At 44.5% G+C, this 21,091-nt stretch overlaps 1 protein-coding gene across 1 annotated transcript in view; it reads left to right on the top strand.

Annotated features, from left to right (window-relative positions):
- The window catches only part of Khdrbs3 (KH RNA binding domain containing, signal transduction associated 3), a 138,252-nt gene that overhangs the window by 73,367 nt on the left and 43,794 nt on the right, over window positions 1–21,091 (top strand). Inside the window, exons 5-6 of the mRNA XM_051202510.1 lie at window positions 4,720–4,859; window positions 8,552–8,747. Coding sequence (XP_051058467.1) covers window positions 4,720–4,859; window positions 8,552–8,747 — 336 coding nt within the window. The remainder of the gene's footprint in view (window positions 1–4,719; window positions 4,860–8,551; window positions 8,748–21,091) is intronic.

Raw genomic sequence — 21,091 nt, 5'->3', positions numbered from 1 at the left:
GGGAAAAAATACTTTTTACTTTATGAGTGTTTTGCCTGCGTGTGTCTGTGTACCACATGTGTGCAGTACCCACAGAGGCCAGAAGAGGGTGTTGGATCCTCTGGGACTCCTGTTACAGAATGTTGTGAGCTTTTGTGTGGGTGCTGAGAATGGAACCCACCTCCTCTGCAAGAACAATAAATACTCAAACTGCTGAGCCTCACAAATATTTTACATTTTCCAATACTGTTGGGAATGGAACATTTATTTATAGGTACAATTGATTTTCTTCAGATTGATTTTGCTCTGTGACCTTGCTGGATAGTTTTTACTGTTTATACACTGTATTTTAAAAAAACAGAGGCATTAAAAAACAAAAGGTATTTAAATTAATCGTAGTTAACTGAATTATTAGGACTCTGTGACGCGCCTGTCACACTTACTAAAGACCACTCCTGGCATTCCCGATGCCTGTGACATTTTTCTGGACGCCTTTTGTCGTCTTTGTGTTTTCACCTCCATTTTTCAGTCTTCTCTTCCCGCAGAAGACGGAAGGTCCTGTAGTTTTTCCTCCTCCATTCTCCTAATAGTAGCACATCACATTGGCTGTTCCGCAAGTCCCATTTTGTATTCATCCATCTTCGTGTATTGTCCTCGTCACTTGTTGCAGGATACGGTTTACTGTTGGTTTGCTAACGTTTACCATCGGTCACCCTGCAAGACTGGGTTACACTTGTCATTGCTGGTGTTTTCCGTGTGAGTGGAGCTGCCCTGCAGCTCCTTTTGTTTAGGCTTTGAAGAGCTATAGGCTTTCATTTCGGTTTTCTGGGAGTCAGTTACCTCGACCCACATGGTGAAGAGTAGGCTTTATAAATCTTGGGTGGCACTTGGTACCCACAGTCCTTTGCATGTCTCTTTACACCCTGGGCCCCTTACTTGTAGTGAGTCCAGGACTCACTCTGCTTCTGTCCATGACACACTGTTCTTTTGCTGTGTCTCAGGTTCAGTTTTTAGCAATGTGGCTATCACGTGCCTGTGATGGTTGCGATGGGCAAGCTTTGTGGATCTGTGTTTGTAGTTTGTCTTACATGTGGTGTATTTTCAGTTGTTGAGTTTTTGTGTTTGTTTTCTCTTCTGCCCTCTGCCCTGAATGACATACCTGTACGCCCATGTTGGATTGCCTGCTCTCCTCCTGTAGTTACAGCCTCCATTACCTCCTTCCTTTCTGTTTCTCAGGTGGCGTTGTTTAAACGGCCTGTTTCTCAGGGTACCTGGTTTCGCTGTCTCCCTTGTGCTGTGTGGCTTCTCTGGGGACTTTGCACCGCAATAATTTTACCTTTTTGTCTCTTCTTTTACAAGGGTAATGTCTGGCTCCTCTTCAACACAGTTGCCTATGTCTGCTTTCCTCACATTCACTCTGTGTATCTCTTTATCTGTTGCTTTTTAAAATGCTAGAGTTTAGATAACGTACCACCGCAGATCTGAATTTTGTGTACTTCACTTCCAAAACAGCTGCTGTTGTTGGTGTTCCGTCTTCTGTTTCTCTAAAATCATGCTGAACTAAAGCCACAGGCTGGCCTCTGTGCCCTTCATGCTTCCTTTGTATGTCTGTGTCTTCCTCCTTTGCTTTTACTGTTTATGTCCTTGTAGAAGAGAACATGCTGTGTCCACATGGCTTAGTTGTCATCAGTGGCTGGCCAAAGGCTGTGTGCTCAGAGCCTGTTTTAATACGATTTCCGATTTCCCTTTTACTATGCATTAGGAAATCCAGAGTGGCCCATTTTCATGTCCACCTTGCATTTCCTTCCTGCTGGGCTTCCTTGGTGTCTCCTCGGCACAGACTCGCTGTCAGGCAAGTGCGCCTGAGAGCTGATCAGGGTTTTGCCTGGCTCTGATGAGGCAGTGTGTTGCTTGCCTCTCTGGAGGTGGCGGATTCAGGTCCTCATTCATTTCCTATTGAGATTTTTACTGCCGTGGATTTGTTGCTGCTGGTGTGGGTGCTTTACCCTTTATCCCAGAGCTATGGGATTTTCATACTTGGGCTGAAGAGGAGGCGTGATGGCATCCCCGGGCAAGAGTGCCACAGACCTGCAATTTAGCAATTTTTCATGAGTGATTTTATAGTATTTTCATCTTACTGTATGGCTTCAATCCATGCTCTGCCTCCTTAGACTGTGTCTTTGGACCATTTTACTTTCATGGGTCTTCATAGAGATACTTTCCTCAGTTATCCAGAAGATACCATCTCTACTCATTCTCAGTTATCTAGAGCATGCCATCTCTACTCTCTGTTTTTTTTGTATCTTAAAATGAATGTGATTTTATACATTTGTTCTTAGGAGCATATATGAAGTTTCACACACACACACACACACACACACACACACACACACCACGGTGGGGGGGACTACAGTTCTAATCCCCTTCCTACTCTTAACTACTGACGAACATGTAGATGCTTCCATAGTTTTACTTTTTACATAGAGTTAAAGTTATGAGTCCATAAACCATCACATATGCCGTCATTGTAACTATGATGTATCTATCATACCTGCCCATCTGATATCACACGTGTAAACCAACTAAATCTTTCTTAAATTGCCTTAAGAAACACATAGCCATGCATCCAGTCATTGAGTATCTGTGTATTTTAAAATACTTTTGCAAAACTGGTATTTAAAGTGGACTGTTACAAACATCGACTCTTACTTAGGGCAAATGATTTTAACTTGACTTTTCCAAACCTCTACTGACGTCTCGACAGAGGTCCAGCTACGATCTTTTAATCAAATCTATTTTTATCTATCTACAACTATCACACCTCCCAACAATTTCCCACAGGGCAAGTATTAGCATTTTTCTAGACATTTTATTTAGAATGTGCTTTGTAAATTATTTATTAATGTTCACCCTTTTTAGCAGTCTTACCTCAGACAGTTCAGAACAGTGGGAAGATGCCGGTGGCAGCTCCGAGGCGCAGGTGGCCTGGGAGGGAGGAGTCTATGTTGCGTGTCAGCGTTCTTCTCGCCAGTGCGCACGGGTTCCCTCTCACCCCATGGCACTCACGTAGGCTTTGCTTGACACTTGAGGAAAGCCCATGAAAAGACATAGATTTGGTTGTAGACGCGCTGTTTTGTTCAGATTTTAATTCAGGTTGTAAATACTTCAGGGCACACCAGAACCCCTGTCCACACTGAAGTGTGCTCGTAGCTTTCCAGTTTGAAGTCTCCCTGCTGCCCCTGAACTTGTGAAGCCTTGTGTCAGTGAGAGCCTTTTTGTAGCCAAGTATCAGGAGACAATCATGGCTTCACCGTGGTCCTTAACTGTCTTTTACTCTTTGTCTCTCGGAGATCTATTCCATGTCCACCTTCTCCATCCATCCCGTCTGGTCAAGAGTGTTTCCGGTTAGGCAGTCTCCAGACATCTTTCTGGGCTGTTTGATAAACTTTAAGGTAGCACACACTTTTTGTGGCTGCCCTCACGGGACACCCTGGAGTGGAGCCTTCTCATTCTTCTGCCTCCTTTACAGTCTGGAGGTTTGTTTTGTCCTCTCCAGAACATAAACCTAAATGTGCAGTTCATTCCCTAAAAACTGTTAAATTGTCTCAGCAACCTTCATTCTAATTGTTTGAAGTCACCTTTAAAGTGATGTATTGCTTTACATGATTTGGTTTTGCTTTCTCTTTAAGACCCCTTATTGTCCTTATAATTTGTCTGTATAGTACCTTTTTTGGTTTAGTATTTATTTATTCATTTTTGTGATTTCTTGTGTTCCAGGCTGACCTGCTATTCACTGTGTAGCCTAGGGTGGTCTTAAACTCAAAATGCCTGTCTACCTTAGCTAGCATCTCTGGGGGTTTTTTGTGGGGGGGTTGGGGAGAATTTAATGCTCTTGGAGCCTTTTTTATGTCCTTCTGTGTGGCACTTAGAGCCGCCCATCTGACAACATGACCTCTCTCCCTCTGATGGGCCCTTTTGCAGAGAAGTTCCTTTGGCTGCTAAACAGCTAAGTTAGACTTTCCTCTTTGTAAATACTGTGATGGTGCATTTTTATCTGTTTATTCTGTGTCTTTGTTGATTGTCAAATGGAATTGAGGAGGGTTACAAGGAGGAAGAAGGCAGGATGGAGCCATAGTTTTCAGGGATCCATGTGTGGACATTGCTGCCATTTGAAAAAAGTAGAAACTTGCAGGACTCAGATTGAGAAACTTGGAGTTTCTTTGTTAGTGCAGCATAATGGTTCTGGCACAATTTAGAATTACCTCTGATGTGGGCCTCTGAACATGTCTGTGCTAGCAGGATTCTCATAATTCCTTACTTTCATTGGGGTGGGAAGGCCCTCCTACTATTGACTCTTTCCTAGGCAGTGAATGCATGCATGCATGTGTTCATGCTCTCTGCCCGGTTTGGGTGTGCTGTGCCATGAGATAAGCTCCCTCAGGCCTTTCGTTAGTCCATGTAGATGCTCAGTACTTATGAATGGATGTGTGGCCTTGTCTACGTCACAGCTATGTGGCCTTGTATCATTGTACATATTTCAGACGGAAATTGTGCGTTAGAAGAGGAGAGAGTTAAGTCTGAAAGAAAAAAACCCATAGTTTTCTATTTTAAAAAATTTATTTTTATTTCAGTAAATTCATATTTTAACAGCTTCCCTCATTTTCTTTTCTTTTTCTTTTTTAAATACTGCTTACTTTATATTCTAAGTACTTTTGTATTTTCAATATCTTTTCTGTGCAGGACTATAATGACGAAATCCGGCAAGCACAGCTCCAGGAATTAACGTATTTGAATGGAGGTTCAGATAATGCAGATGTCCCAGTCGTCAGAGGGAAATCCACTTTGCGTACAAGAGGTGCGACAACACCAGCAATAACCAGGTAGGCATAATTAATTTCTGTTTTTGATTGGCTTGCCATGGTAGCAGCTTGAATGTTGCTGTCATTAGTGAATGGAAATAATTGTCGGTATATTTGCACAAACCTGCATTCAGACATTGTGATGGCACAGTCAGGAGACTGACTTTGGTGTGAGAACGTTGAACCTATACGTCCTGTACCACTTCCGGGCTGGTAGCTGTTGGCATTCCCTCCAGCACAGATTCTACAATTCCCTGAGATGGAGCTTATTTTTAAGTCAGCATGGCATTGGGACTGTGAGGGGACACCCTGTGCGCGTACTGACTGCTTCCTGTTTGGGCTGCTACCCGCCAGTACTGAGCATAATGTCAGGCAATGAGAGGCCCTCTGAATGCCTCTGCCTCTCTGTCCATGACCTGGGGCTGAGGAAAACTACCGAGCTGGCATGTAGACACAAAATTTTTATTTCTCTGGATTGATGGTTAATTTATAATAGAGAAAAAAGTGTCAAAAATCAAAACAAAACAAACAAAACAAAACAAAAAACAAAACTGAGATGGCTGTCCTAAAATCAGGGAGGTAAGAGTCAAACTTTCTGTTAGGAAGTTGTTTCTGGAGACAGTGATTTCCTGTGTCAGCTCAGTTCTACGATTATAGCCCGGACCACTGTTCCCAACTAGAAATTTCAACTTTTTTGTAAGCTGGGAACTATATAGAAATTTATTTTTCAGATACACTATGTGAATTTAAAATAGCATTTATTTTATATCTCTGAATTCATTTGGGGGATGAACAGTACTTCCTTTGGGTGTGCTAGTCAGTAGCTGTTGGTGCTGCTGTGTCGTAGGCCAGGCCTGGATGTAAGCACCTCAGTTCCTCCAGGAGAAAGAGCTAAGGGTTGCTGTGGATGAGTCGCTGTGTGGATTCTCAGTAAATGAGAATGTCCATTTAGTTTCCACATTTTTGCTGCCTTGCTTGAAATACTTCTTGCTGGAGCTGCCATGACCCATGGCTGCAGATCTGGTATCTTCTAGGTAGAATTGTCTTGATTTTTTTTTTTTTTTCTAACAAAAACAGAAGGCAGATACCCAAATTCATTGTTGTTAGGCCAAGGGTGGCATTTTGGAAAGGAGTAAATCCTTTCCTCGACTTTTCTGCTCTGGGTGACTGCCGGCCGGGGCTTTGTGATTTGTGGCCCATCACTCACCCCTCCATCCGTCTTCACGGTGTTCCCTCTTCTGTGTCCCCTCTGTAAAGGGGGTGTAACTGTAGGGGAGGCCTGCTTGGGTGTCTGATGTCCTCATTCCGTCTGAAGGTTCCATCAGGCCTTTTCCCGTTACTAACATAAACTGCACAGGCTCCTGTGGTAACAGTGGTTGGCCTGGCATGCAGCTTACTGCAGTTTACCAGGCTACTTTTATCTTCATGTGGCGGGAGCTTACACATTTCCCCAAACCATGTCACATGTAAAGAGTATGTTCAGTAGGTGTTTTTGAAAGTTTCGTAACTTGTAATGTTTGTATATTACCACTCTGCTGTCTGTTGCCATGTATCGGAGGGGGAAGGGGACAGGTCTTGTGTTTTTGGCTGAGTGTTACACTTTGCAGATAAGACGTCCCTTTGTTCAGATCTTCCTTCCAAAGGAAATAGCATATATGGACAGACAAGGAGCAGCCTCCCAGAACGAGCATCTTTCTGTGCTGTAAGGCTTTCTTTTAGTTGTTTCAGTCCTATACACGTCTGATTGGTCTTACTAGATTATAACGCAGCTAAAACAAATTCCTATAGCCTGTTGATGTGGTAACCATGGTAACAGTGGTACAACAAGCTTTTGTGCTTCCTGTCCTGTAAAAGCAGAACATGTACAGCACTGTACACTAAGTATGCAGGAAGTTCTGTTCTCTAGTTTAAGCAAGTACACACCGACCACATGTAATGGTGCCTGTGACGAGCCATCCTTTAGTCATGCCTGATAATCTGTGGATGCAGAAATAGGGGTCACCATATTGGAACATAGATCTATAAATGTTCTTTACAGTGACGGATACAGGACATTATACAAGTAAGTTTACTACACAGAATCTCATGTTCTGGTATTTATTATATACTAGTGTATCATAAATTTCATCATGCTACCTAATAGCTCTTGCATATCACATGGTCAAATAGTAGCTCAAAGTGGGTCTCCACTGACCGGGAAATGTCATGTCCAGTGCCTGTGTGTGAAAACTTAGTGTCCCTTCAGTCACTAATAGATGATAATTTGGAGCTCTTTCCATTGGTAGCAATATTACCAAGAGGTGAGGAAGAGAGCAGCTTTCTTTATTCTAGAATGTAATAGTTGGAGAAACCCCTTCTTCTGTGCATGTACAACTTGACCATTTAAAGCTTCCATCCCTACTTGATGGTTGAGACTCAAACTTGAGTTTTCTTTGTGGCAAGTGATGAAGAAAGCCTGGGTACTGGATATACAACGTCTGACTGTGAGAGAAGCCACGATGTAAAGCCACAGAGAGCACAGGCCCAGGTGCCGAGCACTGTAGTCCTTGAATGAGATCACAGTCTGATCTCGTTTGTAATCTCAGAAGCCGGGTTGGTTTGTGCCCGCCAGGGCTGCACGATGAGACCTTGTCTCACAAACTACAAACAGCTTTTTTAGAAACTTCTTGTGGTGCTGTATAATTTTGTTTATTTTATAAGATATTTGCGTAGCTTTCCAGAAGCTGGTTTTTATGACCATGTCTTGGTTACTGGTGTCTATCAACCTGAATTTATCTTATCCACATCTCCCTTGTTTATTCCCTATTCCATGGTAAATTCATAAACGCCCGCGTAGAAGGCACTTGTGGTCATCTCTCAGCACTGATCACTTACAATTCTTATCTTCTTCACGTATTTCTTATATAGTGGCATGAGTAAGTTTGCAGAGCTTGTGCCTTGTGGGGCCACTTTGGCGTCTCAGAGTAGAGCAGATTGGTTTCTAGAACCTTCTATCTGAAGTTAAATCACCCAGTTATAATGTGGTAATAAAACTTTTCCATTTTCATTGCAAAGAAAGGTAAGCTTATTCTTTACCCGTAGTCTTCCTGTGCCCTGCCTGACCCCAAGTGTGATCCGGGAGACCCCAGGGGAGAGACTAGGGTTCGCAGCAGCAATGGAGAGGATGTGTACTCGAGGCAGCACACTTTGTTTCAGGCTTTTACTCCACATTTGCAGGTTGCTGTGGCGGCCTAACCTACAAGTTGGAGACCCCTCACGGATACCTGCTTCTCTTCCCTTAAGCCTATTGTGTGTTGGTGGTGGGTGGCACTGTGACACACATTTTGAATCCCTTCTCTGCTCTGCATGTGTTTGCAGGCAATTTTAAGATCTTTCCAAGTCTCAGGTTCCTTGTCCATAGATGAACAAGATAGGGCCCACTCACGCTTTGGAAACACATTGCTGTCATTCCGGAATGGCATCATTCATGTGGTCTCCCGGAAGTCAGTTTCCCACTGTGAACACAGAGAAGAAGCTAAGCTCTGCCTTGGATATTCCCATATTGTGTTGTGCTAGCTTCCCAGCTGCGTGTTCGTTTGTTGTGATTTACTTTGTTTCCTTACTACATGTTACAGTAGTATGGAACAATGATTTGTCTGAGATACCAATGTGTGTGAAGAATAACATATTAGAAAATATGACAGATACTGCTCATTTGACCCTCTTGCTTACAGGGGAAGAGGAGGAGTCACAGCCAGGCCTGTTGCAGTTGGGGTACCACGTGGGACACCAACTCCCCGAGGAGTCCTTTCCACCCGAGGGCCAGTGAGCCGGGGAAGAGGACTTCTCACTCCCAGAGCAAGAGGTGTTCCCCCAACTGGATACAGACCTCCACCACCACCCCCAACACAGGAGACCTATGGAGAGTATGTAAGTAAAGGTGGCAGCCTTGGTGATCAGTTGATCCAATCCAGATAGTGTATCATTCTCTGTTTCACCGCCTCAGTTTGGCGAGTAGTTATTAACCATTAAAGATACTTAGCATAGAAATTCAAAAGTATATGCTTAGTTTTTCCAGGAAGCTTGAAACTAAGCAAATGTCAGTTGTGGGGAATGCATGACAGGGTTAAAGGGATAGCTGTTAAGCTCTTCCATGTGTTGACTAGAACATTCATATTCTATTTCAGGTTGCCTGAAAGTCAGTCACTTGAAAAGTGGTGTCACCTTAAATATGTCATTGTAATCTGCTTAGTATGGCTTTGCAGTGGAAGTTCTTTCCAGTCGAGAAAATTAAAATTCCCTATTTTTGCTTCAGTTAATTTTCTTTACCAATTCATTAATTCTCAGATGTAGTTTGTGGTTAAGGTAAGAGAAAGAAATACAACTGTAAAAGTTGGACAGAATGGAAGGAATTCGTTAAGGACAGCGACCCATGGGATTCTTGTTATAGCTTCCTTGCTTATCACAGATGGAGAAAATGAAAAGTCAGTAGATGGATGGTTCCTGCCAGTCACTGCGGGTATTGAGGGGGAGTCCACAGACAGTTGTCAGAGGCCGTAGTGATGAGGATAAGACACCAGCATTAATGGCCCTTTCTCCCTGCTTTATGGAGGTACTGGGCACCTCGTTGTCTCTTTGCTCGGTTTCTGTAAGGTTATTTATCCCAGAGTCACCGATGTCCAGAGCCACCTGGAGCTGTTTAGAGTTGCGCATTCTGAACTTCACTGAAATCCCATGAATACTGTCTTCTTAGCTTCTAGACCAGGCTCATGCTTTGGGTTTGGCCTAACTAAACTGCTCTTCCTGTATCAGCCGCCTCCTTTTCTCTGCTTCTGCGTAGGCAGCCATTGCTGTAGAAACTCCCAGCAGCAGTTGCCGGGCTGTGGGCTCTTGAACATACAGCTATTGTTAGCGTATCTTGCTACCTCACCTGAGCATGTGTCAGGGCAGGGATGGGCAGTGCTTGGCTCCTTTGACTCAGCAGAGAACCCCGTGATTTATACTCAGCGATGCTGTCATCCTGTAACAAACAGAGCTTCTGTTGTGCTATTCAGTTGTGGAAGGATGTGACTCTTTTCTTGTCTCTTAAAATTGCTTGTCTTCCTGTTTCATTATGTTCTTGTGAAACTGACGGTATTGGCCATGCCTAGAGTTCTTCCCTGATGCTGACTCTTCCAAAGGAGTAGGGACAACAAAGAGGGCAGCTCTTGAAGCTCCTGTAGGTGCATGCCATGAGCCACTTTATTCCCACCTGGCTAACTGTGGCTGAACGATGTTCTAGAAATCGCTAGGCAAGGATTGTGGGAAATTGGGTCACGAAATTCATTTCACCTTCCATTTGCAATGAGTTAGGCAAGTTAACATTTGCTGGTTTCGTAACCACGTGTTGGGAAAGTTACTGTCACCTTCCCATGACGTAATTCATTTTATAGTCACTAAGGCCTGCTTGACAGCCTTCCGTGTGAGCTGCATCTGAATCCCCTGCCCCTGTGTGAATGCTGACCAGCCTAAAGATTATTTGAAGAAATCCAAACACTTCTTGCCTGGAGGAGGAAAATAAAAACAAACGGATCCTTACTTTTGACCCCAGTGCAGGAAACAAAGCACTGTCGTAGGTACACACCTTCCCCAAGCAACCCGCATTGTGAAGGGTTCAGACTGAGACGCGATCCCTTAACTTCACACCTGTTATTCATTGAAATACCTTCCCAGCTTAATAGCCACGCTGAAGGATTGTCCCCACTTAGCCTAGCTTTTTGTAATCCCTTGGCACAGTTAATGTACAGTGCTTAGCGGCTGTGTGGTTCAGGGAGGGGAAGAGGCCTCCTCCCTCACTTACGGTAGCTCACCATCAGCAGCTTCCCAACTGTTCCCTCTTAACCCCGTCCTGCTCGTGACCCAGTAGAACTGAGTGTCCCCCTTGTAGTCACAGCGGTCCAGTCGGTACTCTCTGACCTGTGTCTGACATTGGCCATTATTCGTAACTGAAATTCTGATGGTTAGTCAGGGTTTAGCTTTCACCATTGTATGTGTAGGATGTCTTACCAAACAAAACAACAAAAAATCAACAGCGCCTAACTTTGTGTTTCTTCAGTATTTTTTTTTTTTTTTTTTAAGATAGGATAGGAGCACTACCAAATAGTGAATTTCAGATCTGAGAGCTGTGAATAACACGGAAGCCCTGGCTCCTGAGGGCAGCTGAACTGTTGTTCCCTTGCAGTGGGGTAGCCAGGAACCACGCTCTGGACTCTGAGAGGAGGGGCTTCTCCCCTCTCCATATTGACCGTCTCATTTACCGGCGTTGCCGTCATGGCCAGAACCTCCATGCCTCAGTCAGTGCTGACTATGCGGATGATTGGGAAGGGTGCCTGTGCTAAAGAAAGTCAGGTTTTAGAAAGTTGCCAACTGCAGCCTTGTGCTGAGGCCTCTGTGACAGGCAGTTCATGCTGTGTCTCATGAGTTTGCATGGAGCTGAACAGTACAAGCATCTGTATTTATCTGTCTCAGAGACTATTAGCTCCCATGAAGAGAAACGATGGCCTCTTTAGTTTTTCTGTAGGCATTGGCAGTTTGTGGCACACTCTTCTGCCAAGCAGGATGGCTTCCCTCTTTGGAGGCACCATTGACTTGATTAAATGTGGTTTGTGCCCCTTTCTATTTAGTACTCACCTATTTTATGATACCTTAAGCTGGTAAATAAAAATGGAGAACTATTAGGAAGAATGAGTAGGGTTAAGGATGAAAGCAAACTAATAACCTAAAATAAACAGACAGATAAATAAGGCCTTTTCACTGTTGACGGATATCAGAGCATTCCTTTCTCTGAGAAGCAAGCATTCTTTTGCAATTCAGAAATATAAATTCTAGAGAGGTCCTTGAGGCTGGGAACTTGGCTTATTTGCATAGCATATATGCAGCCTATTCCTGGTACTACAATGAATAAGAATTTTTAAAAGACCTTAACAAATATTCAGTAACAAAAATTTTATTTGCGTAACCCTTGCTTGATTATATTTAACTATCCCTGTTTACTTTTTAAAAATTTGATTTAACACTTAATGTTTGAAGTGGTTATTTCTACAGTAAATACGGGAGCAGGGTATCATACAGTTGCTTATTTAAGCCAAGCCCAGAGGAAGAATCCTAGTGTGTGTTTGTTTGTTTTAAATCCTGACATGTTTGAAACTTTGTTGAGATAATCTGTTTGAATGCTTGACAACATCCATCCACTTTGTAGTAAGTGTCCTAAAATAGAGCATTCCCAAACAGGCTGAGGCACAAAAAAGACACTTAATGGGCAAGTTGTCATTGATTTTGCTTTCTAATGAACTCGGTGAAGCCTATAGAAAGCTGAAGACCCATAGGAATGTCCTGTTGAAACCGGATGGAGTTTCCCCTAGATGCGTGGGGAATTGCATCCTCTGTAATGCCTCGTGAGCCCAGTGTGTTCCTCAGTAGTAACAACCACAAAGGAGAATGTCTTCTGGGTGTGTGTGGCTAGGATTACCGGTCCCTGGGTAGAGCTGGCTAGCCATAGTCAACCCAAAACCTGCCCTTTATTAATGACTTTTCTTTAACAAATATTCCAGGAAAGCTCCGTAGTTCATCATCTCTGTTTTTTCCTAAAATGCAGAAAAAAGATAGGGGCCCCGGGTGTTGGTGGCTCATACCTTTAATGCCAGCACTCAGGAGGGTCTCTGTGAGTTTGGGGCCAGCCTGGTCTATAAAGCGAGTTCCAGGACAGGCTCTAAAGCAATACAGAGAAACCCTGTCTCAAAAAAACAAGGGGGGAAAGAGGGAAAATGGATAGGCTAGCTAGGGGATGTGTTTTCAGTCACTGGGGGCTTTGCATCAGGGCCTTGCTCTGTAGACACAGTTACAGTAACCCACATCTCTCTTTCTGGAGAGCAAGAAGTTCCTTTCTCCCAGTGATATTAACTTACTTATACTTATACCCAAATAATTACATAACTGAAAATTTAATTAATGTAGACTGTAGTTCTGTGCTTCTCAACCTGTAGGTTGTGGCCCTTTTGAGGGTCACCTGTCAGATATCCTGCATGTCAGATATACACATGATGATTCATAACAGTAGCAAAATTACAGTTATGAAGTAGCAATGAAATAACTTTGTGGTCGGGGTCACCACACCATGAGCGTCTCAGCACTAGGAAGGTTGAGAGCCCCTGCCACTGCGTTCACACTGTCCGCACTTAAGCAGTTCAGTGCCAGGCCTGGCAGAGCCCTGCATTCCTGCGAAGTGGGGACAAGCTGCTCTTTGGTCACAGTAAAAGAAAATAAGCATTCAAGTAAGCATGCATCCCTGTTGTGCGGCTGACACGCTGCGGAAGAGAAAGGCTCGCTCAGGGTTGCGGCTATGGCAGATCTATGGCAGCGCTCACGTGTTTGTACCTCCTAAGCGCTCACGTGGAACTGCTGGGCGGAGATCAGCTGGGTCACTTTCCTGCCCTTGTCAGGCTTCCAGGCCCTGTGTGTGTGAGTTCCTTCCATACCATACTCTAGGTGTCTTCCGCTTCACCTTGATGCTGTACAAGCTTTTAAGTTGTCACAGATCCAGCAGGTTATGCCTACATCCCTGTCTCCCCTCCATTTCAAAACCAGCCCTGCCCAAAGGATCTCTGGTTTCTTTCTGAAATGGCTACATGTGGGAAGAGCCATCATCAATGATTCAGGTGTACACATTGTCGGGGCAATGGCTTGCTAACCAATTACCAACTCATTATTTATATTACCAATGCGTTACTTTGGGCATAATTAACAACTCTAGAAGAAGTAATCCTCTGTTTGGAACCAACTACTGTGACCATGCAAGGATGGTGGTGAGGCATGGCTTCAAGTCACCTGTACGACACACCCAGCAATATCAACGGTTACGCAAGCCTTTATAGCCAGATTTTAGATATGCTGCCACCCCTTCCCACGTGAGGGAGAAGCTGGTTTAGAATTCCAAAAGTGTCCTCAGCTTGAAACTGAGTGTCTGACTGTTGAGGCACCATCAGCCTTTTGCTCACGGCACATCAGCTTGCAGGGTTCCAGCTGTGCTGGCACGCTCCCTAACCACACAGACACCTGAGTATCGCGTGCCTTTCCACAAGCTCTTGCCTCCTTTTATTCCCCTCATCCTCCAACTGGAGCCTCTGTCCTCATCAGCCATTGTTAGTGTCAAAAATGATGACTGAATTAGAAGATCTGATTGCTGTTGTTTTCACTGCTAGAATTGAGCAGTGCTTTATCCCGTAGAATAGAGTACAGGCTTAGTGAGCCAACAGAGGGAAGTTAGATTGGTATACATGTTGTACCCGAGTCCACACCCCCAAAGACCACCAGGAGACCAGATCCCATGCAAAAAGCAAAGTCTTTTTAATATTATTATTATTATTATTCCTGCATGCTGGGGCCGACCTCCCTACACAGAGGCAAGATGGCGAAGACCCGAGAAGGAAGTGGGAGCTTCTTTACTGAGGGGAGTGTCTAAGGAAGTTAGGTCATTTTATATATGATTGGGTTAATCAGTCCTTTCATACACACATACAGATAGAGCTGGGCTGGGCAGGGGTGGCTCACGCCTTTAATCCCAGCACTCAGGAGGCAGAGGAAAGCAGTTATCTGTGAGCTGGAGTCCAGCCTGGTCTACAAAATGAGTTCCACAACAGAAAAAGAGCTGAGGAAGGCAGGAACAGAGAGAGAGGGAGGGGAGAGAGGGAGGAGAGAGAGAGAGAGAGAGAGAGAGAGAGAGAGAGAGAGAGAGAGAGAGAGAGAGAGAGCAGACTGGCCACTTCAGAGGGACCCCCTTGTGAAATACGGGCTAAGCATAGTGAGAAAGCTTTCCCCACCCATGCCCACACCCCGTTTCCTTTGACACAGACCTAGAGCCTGAGTGGCTGTATCCTTACTTCACTTTCTTCAAGAACTGTGTCCTCCCAAGTTTGTGTTCAGGTTGCTTTATCACCTCCGCCACTTAGCACTTGACCCTGCCCACTCCCTTTCTTGTCTTTATTATTTTTCCATCTCTCACAGGGCCTGACAGTTGCAGATGACCCCTAAGGGTGTAGAAGGTGCCTAACTCAGTGCAGTCACACTTGCCGCCTTCTCAGTGAAGTCAAATTGAGTGTATTTAGCCAGTTTGAGCAACTTAGATGGTTCACTTGGGGGGCTAGGAACTATTAAATGCCACTGCCATTTAATGAGGAACCTGTTATCCTAAGAGGCGAAGTGGGCTTTCCACTGTCCGTTAGAATGCACATGTGTTTAGCCCTTCTGGGACTGAGATACTTCTCAGTGTGCAGATGAAGCTGCCCATGCTGCGGCTGACAGATCTGTAGTCAGTCTACACGTCTGTAACATTGCCCAGCTTGAGGATTCCATAACGGAGTGTTTTCCATTGAAACTTGACTTCCTTTAACAATTCACATGAGGACTAATGAGGAACTTAATTCACTAAATAAAAATTCTGATGCTGAAGAGAAAGTGACAGAACACAAAGAAAGGAAATATGTTGATGATGATAGAAGCAAACTAAAACTGAGAGGCTGTGAGTGTTTGAAGTATTAAAGTAGTTTTGACATTTGCTTAGTTTGATGTGTGCACGTACAGTTGTGTGTCAGCAGGTCAGAGGACAATTTGCAGGAGTCAGATCTCTCCTTCCAATGTGTGGATGCTGGGGCCACAGCATCTGAGTGCCCCGGGGATTTGAGTGAGCAGTGAGCACACTGGTTGGAAGTTTCATGCACACAGTTGTGTATGCTACTCACAGAGCGCTCCCAGATGAGCCTCATCTGGAAAGGCCACAGTGACTCCCAAGGGCTAAGGGGGAATGGGACAGGATTGGGCTCCTTTCTCTGGTCCCTGAGCTAAAGCCTTTGTTTTTACTATTCTCACTTAAATAATGCTATCGGCTAGAAGAAATAAGAAAATGAGCAAAAGACTGCAAGGACCAAAGCTAGAGGCAAAAGTCATCAAGTGTACGTGCGTCAAGGCATCACTGGCATGCACCATTTTTCCAGCTGCTGTGCTCTGGCCCGCTGCCTTGCTGGAGGTGAGCTGCAGGAGAGCCTCCAGCTCTGGGGTTAGTGAGACTCCATCACTGTGCTGGAGGTACCTGAAGTAACATCATTTGTGAATGACCACAGAGCATCCTTGCACTGATTCATGGCTTAGGGAACCGCTGTGCTCTGCAGCTGCTTTGAATGAGAGAAGAGGTGGCTGCCTCTTACTTGGTGACTGTGAGGCCTGCCCTGTTAGGTATGCCTTGCCTCGCCAGCCTCTTCAGGGGAGTTTCCTCACAGGGTGCCAGCTGTGGCTCAAACCCCAGACCCCAGGTTCTTTTAGCAGACATCCTGCTTGTCCTGTCCTCTTGCTGTACGGCCCATTAAGGCTGTACTAGATGGCAGATGATTTGCAGGAAAATGATGCCCTCACTTGTCACTTGGGAGCACTTTCTCCATTGTGAGGATTTCTCCTCTCAAAATCCCACTGCAGGGACATCAGGGAGCCATTAGGGAAAGCCAGGGGTGTGTGAAGTTTACCTGTCACTCCTTAGCAGTTTCTGTGTGAAGAGTCAAGAAGGACGATTGCTCTCATTCCGGCTTCTCTGGGGGCTTTGGGGATTTGTTGTTGTTTGTTTGTTTTCTGAGTCAGGATCTTATGTAGACCAGGCTAGCCTTGAATGCAGAGATGCCCTCTTCCTCCCAAGTGCTGGGATTAAAGGCGTGTGCCACCACCGCTGGCTCGCCTAAAGTTTTAACCTGACAGATGTTGGGATTTTGTGGGGAGATGCTTTGCTGCTGTAGTAATGCCACAGGTAACTGATCACCAACTGCTTCAATTATCTTGTCCCATAAAGAACATTTTAATTAAAACAATGCAGACTGTGGAAAGGGTATTTAGGAAATACAGTTTTTTAAAACCTGATTTGAAAAGCCCAGGGACACCTTATTTAAATAAATAAAAACAATGTTCTATTACTTCTTTAATTTACCAGAAATAAGGGTGAAGAGCAGCAATATGCATTTTGCTTGAAATATCTGTCAGGAGCCTCACAAGTCAAATCCTTTTCCCAAACTGCTTGAATGGCTGATTTATTTTAGGAATGGGAAATTGTATGAAATAACATGTTAAATAATCTAGGCGAGATGGGCGGGCAGGCAGCTTTACTTTCATGTCCTTTGTAGTTGCTTTCAGTGCAGACTAACTCTGCTCTTGGTGTCAGGCTAGCCACTAGTGTGCCTGTGGCCTCCAGCAGATGCCACCCTCATCTTTATCTCCTTATAACCCTGTCTCCTTCAGGTGTTCAGTCTCTTGTGTGGATGCATTAGTGATGGCAGACTCTGCCCCTTTTTGTCATCACGGCCAAGTGTGTAGGAAAGGCTCTGTTTGATTTCTTGATATAGACACAAAAGACAGTTGACTTTCAGGGTAACAATATGCATAACTAACTTGTGTGCACAGAAAATAGAGGACGTAGCATTTTCCTCAGGTAGGGAACTGGCAGCATTGAGATGGGGTACCCTGAAGTAGCCAGGAGGGATTTCTCCGGAGAGTCCCAAACACAGAGAAGGGTGTGTACCACAGAGGAGGACTTAGATGGCTGGGTGTCACTGTTGAGGTATGTTACCATCCTTATCCTCAGAGAGGTGTTTTTAATGCTGTACAGTTTATTTTTAGATAGAGTGCCGGGTACATGACAGGATATGGGTAAAAGATCCTTCAGAGCTATTACATTTGGATGGGAATATTTTAAAAAGATAAAATGCATGCCCCACCAGCTGGGTGATAGCCAATGAAAGGCTCAGGGCTGGACACGGAAAGCAGGGAACCCAGTTAGCTGGATTCAGCTCCGTGCTCTGCCTCAGTTCCTCATTTACAAAGAGAGAGAGAAACATTTAACACCTGGGGATGTTATAAAGATTAGTTAGATTGTCATGTGGAAAGAACTCAGGTTTGTGGCTGTTTCCTGCGTGCTGTGTTGTGGTTGACTCAGAAGTCCAGCCTCATCTTTCAGGAGGAATACCAGTACGATTCTTACCAACCAGTGACAGACTGGGGAAAGATAGTTCCGGGTCTTAGCTGGGATTCAGCTGAGGAGGAGTGCTGTGCACGACTCTTGGAGTACACATCTGTACACATACTTCAGAAAAAGCTTCTACCCTGATTACGGCACAGTCCTTCGCTGCTCCTCAGATCTCCTGGTACATCTGAGTGGCTCCCAGCAGCGACGCACAGCAGAGTACACCAGGCTCAGGTGGAAACCCACAGGCAAAAACAAGCTGAAGACTGTCGACCTAGGTGAAGTAGATAAACAGGCTGCAGCCAATTCATACAGAATGGTATTTTAAAACCATGGGGGAGAAGCCAGTGATTGCTATGTACAGCAGTGTGAATAATTCCCACAAACATCACACTGAATCAAAGAAACATGGCCCAAAATAGTAACAATTCTGACTCTAAACTCTCAGATTGTGTTGAAAATCATGGCGGTGGTCTGGGGAGTGGATAGTAATAGCAAAACGGCATGGGGGGGGGGTGTCCTGGGAACTGTTGTCTTCCATTTCATGAACTGGGTGCTCTATTCCCTAGTGCATAATGAGCTGAGCCCCCACAATGCAGCCTCTAAGCTGAGTTCTTAGGACTTTGGTTTTATAACTCATGGGCTCTTGAGGAAGAAGTTCAAAGAGTTGATCAACTTGTGAATTAAGAGAATCTAGCTGTTAGACCTAATGTTGTTGTTTAAAGCAGTTGGACTGGGTAGTGATCTGCAGGGTTCTCAGTGAGCTCTGTGCAAGGAAAATTCCTACAAAACTGAGAGCTGGGTGCTTTTCATTTCAACCTCTTCCTTTCCGAAACCACTGGGCCATTACTCAGATGGAAGCTCATGTGAGATAATGAGTAGATCCGGGAAATGCATCACTGGTAGCCAGGGACTCATTCAGAAAGCATTCCTTGGATGCTCACTTAGTGGCAGTGACCGGGAGAAGGGATGAATGAAACTCTTGTCCTCATGAGCTTGCTTGCATACTGGCAGGCACAGCCTGGAATAAATATTAGCAAGAATCTGCTTCCGGGCCATGTTGGTGTAAGTACAAAAGGTGAGACAAAAACAGCAAACAAAGGAGAATATTTACAACATAAAACCTGAAAAAGCAAAAGAGAAAAAAGAGGTGGGGGAGAAAAGTTAGCCGGAGCGGTACCGTGAGGCCCTGTTACTCTGAGGCCGTAGCCTGGTACCGCGTTAACACACACTCAATGAAATATTTCCCTTCTTTCCTGCCATTGTAGGATCGCTAGTTTAACGTTTAATTTTTTCCCCATTTATAGTTTTATCCTGCCCTTGACTGTAAGAGTTCAAGTTTAACTGTCCCACTGTTTGTCTGTTCTGAGTTCCTTAGAAAATCCTCCAGTGTACTTGGCCTTGAGTTAGGTGGGAGACATACCGTCAGTGACGGACAGGCAGGCATCTCTCTACAGGCTGTCCCGGGATCTGTATGGAGCCTCAGTTTATCTTGCCATTCAGTTCTTGATTTGCATCATAGCATTTGCAGAGCAGAAATGCAGACTTTGCGTTTCAGGCAGGGTTTTAAGAGTTTCTCTTCTTCTATGGAAGTCATACTTAGCATTGATTTTTTTTTTTTTTTTCCTCCGACTCCATGGTTCTAGAATTAAAAGGAGAGGGCTTCAAATGAAACAACCATCTGTTTTGGAAAGTACTGTGCCAAACACTTCTACCTGCCTCTTTTTCTTGGTTAATCTTAAACAACCATAGGAAGTAGTGGGAGCTGTGATTTGATGCCTCCTTTGGAAATTGCCATGTTGAGGTTCTGAGAGGTTAGTGAGAGCTCTATGGGTATTTACCATACCTATGCCACAGGTGGATTTGGAACGTGATTATCACATTGCCAATGCCTGGTGGGAGCAGCCTTATGAGGCACTTCTGACACCACAAGGTTGGCGTCTACCCATAGCATCCTAGGGTTACGAAGTCATATTTGATGCATATGTTGTGGGGAGACTTCTCTTTGGGGTTAGCGGTACTGCAGCCCGTGTCTTTACTTCAGACTACTTAGCTCATATTTTCACTGTCATTAAAGTTACTGTTGAAGCTCCACTGCCAAGGATACTATTTCCCAGCTAAAATGAATTTTTAATAGTCTTTACTATTTGTTTTATAAACTCAACATAATCATTGCAAACCTAAATTGAAGCTTTTCACACTGCATCTGTGTGGAAACTTCTCGTATCTCAGAGTGGACAGTCGTCACCCTCATTAGAGTGAAGTATTGACAGTATAATTGCCTCCCTTTAAAAGGATGCCACACTGAAGCAATGTTTGTGTATTCTTTTAAATTCTCTCAATTTAAAAGGTTTCCCAGATTTAAATATTATGCTTGATTTTTCTTGTGGCAGAGATGCTGTTTTCTGTGTCCTGGAAGTTGGCTTAAAAGCTGTGTGTTCTGTTTATCTGGACGTGTGTTGGAGCACGGAGCACATGTCCCTTGCTGCAGCCTGTTGCCTGGCCAGGGTCCCATTGTCCCCCTGCTGTTTCTAAGCAGAAGCTGCAGGTGTATGCTCGGTGAAGAAGCAAGCCTTGTACGCATTTGCAGTTTTTGATAACGTCATTCTGACTTGCGGAAATAGAATAGACTTGCAAAGGTGATCATTTGCTCAAGGCAGAGAACACAAGTCTGAGTGCTCTCACCAGACATGGTGTAAATGTCAAGATTTTCAACATTTCAATAAGTCCCGTGCTTGCTTTCTTCTGTAGTGTTGCCTTGACTTGTGTTCATCTCTAGGAAAGTTGTTGTATTCCCTGCGAGTTGGTGGTAGATGTGCTCTTTCGTGCTACCTTGCCTGCTCCGTGTGAGATGAGACCATGCCCTGGTACTCTTAGACATGCACTCAGCTGCCCCTCCATTTCCCTCCCGTTCACCTCCAGGGGCATCTTTGTTGTGTCTCATGACCTACCTCCCTTTTAGCTCTCTGACCTGTGCACACGTGTAAAAGATGCACTTATATGCATAGTTCTAAATCTGGCTTTCACATGGAAGAGAAAAGACACAGAATTTGTCTTCCTGAATCTGGCTTATTACTAACAGGAAGAAGAACAGGAACCAGCTGGGTGGTGTAGGGGAGGGCAGTGGGTTACCAGTGTGACAGTGAGAGTAAAGTGTAACAACCTGTGCCTGAAGGTCCTAACTCATAGGGACCTGCTAGGCTGGAAAGCAAGAAAGGAGCCAAAGAGGTAATTATAGGTGCCAGAT

The sequence above is a fragment of the Phodopus roborovskii genome, unplaced genomic scaffold (genome assembly GCF_943737965.1).
Source record: "Phodopus roborovskii unplaced genomic scaffold, PHOROB, whole genome shotgun sequence".
NCBI lineage: Eukaryota > Metazoa > Chordata > Mammalia > Rodentia > Cricetidae > Phodopus > Phodopus roborovskii.
Note: the sequence above shows the minus strand (reverse complement) of the source record. Positions and strands in the feature narration are given on the sequence as shown.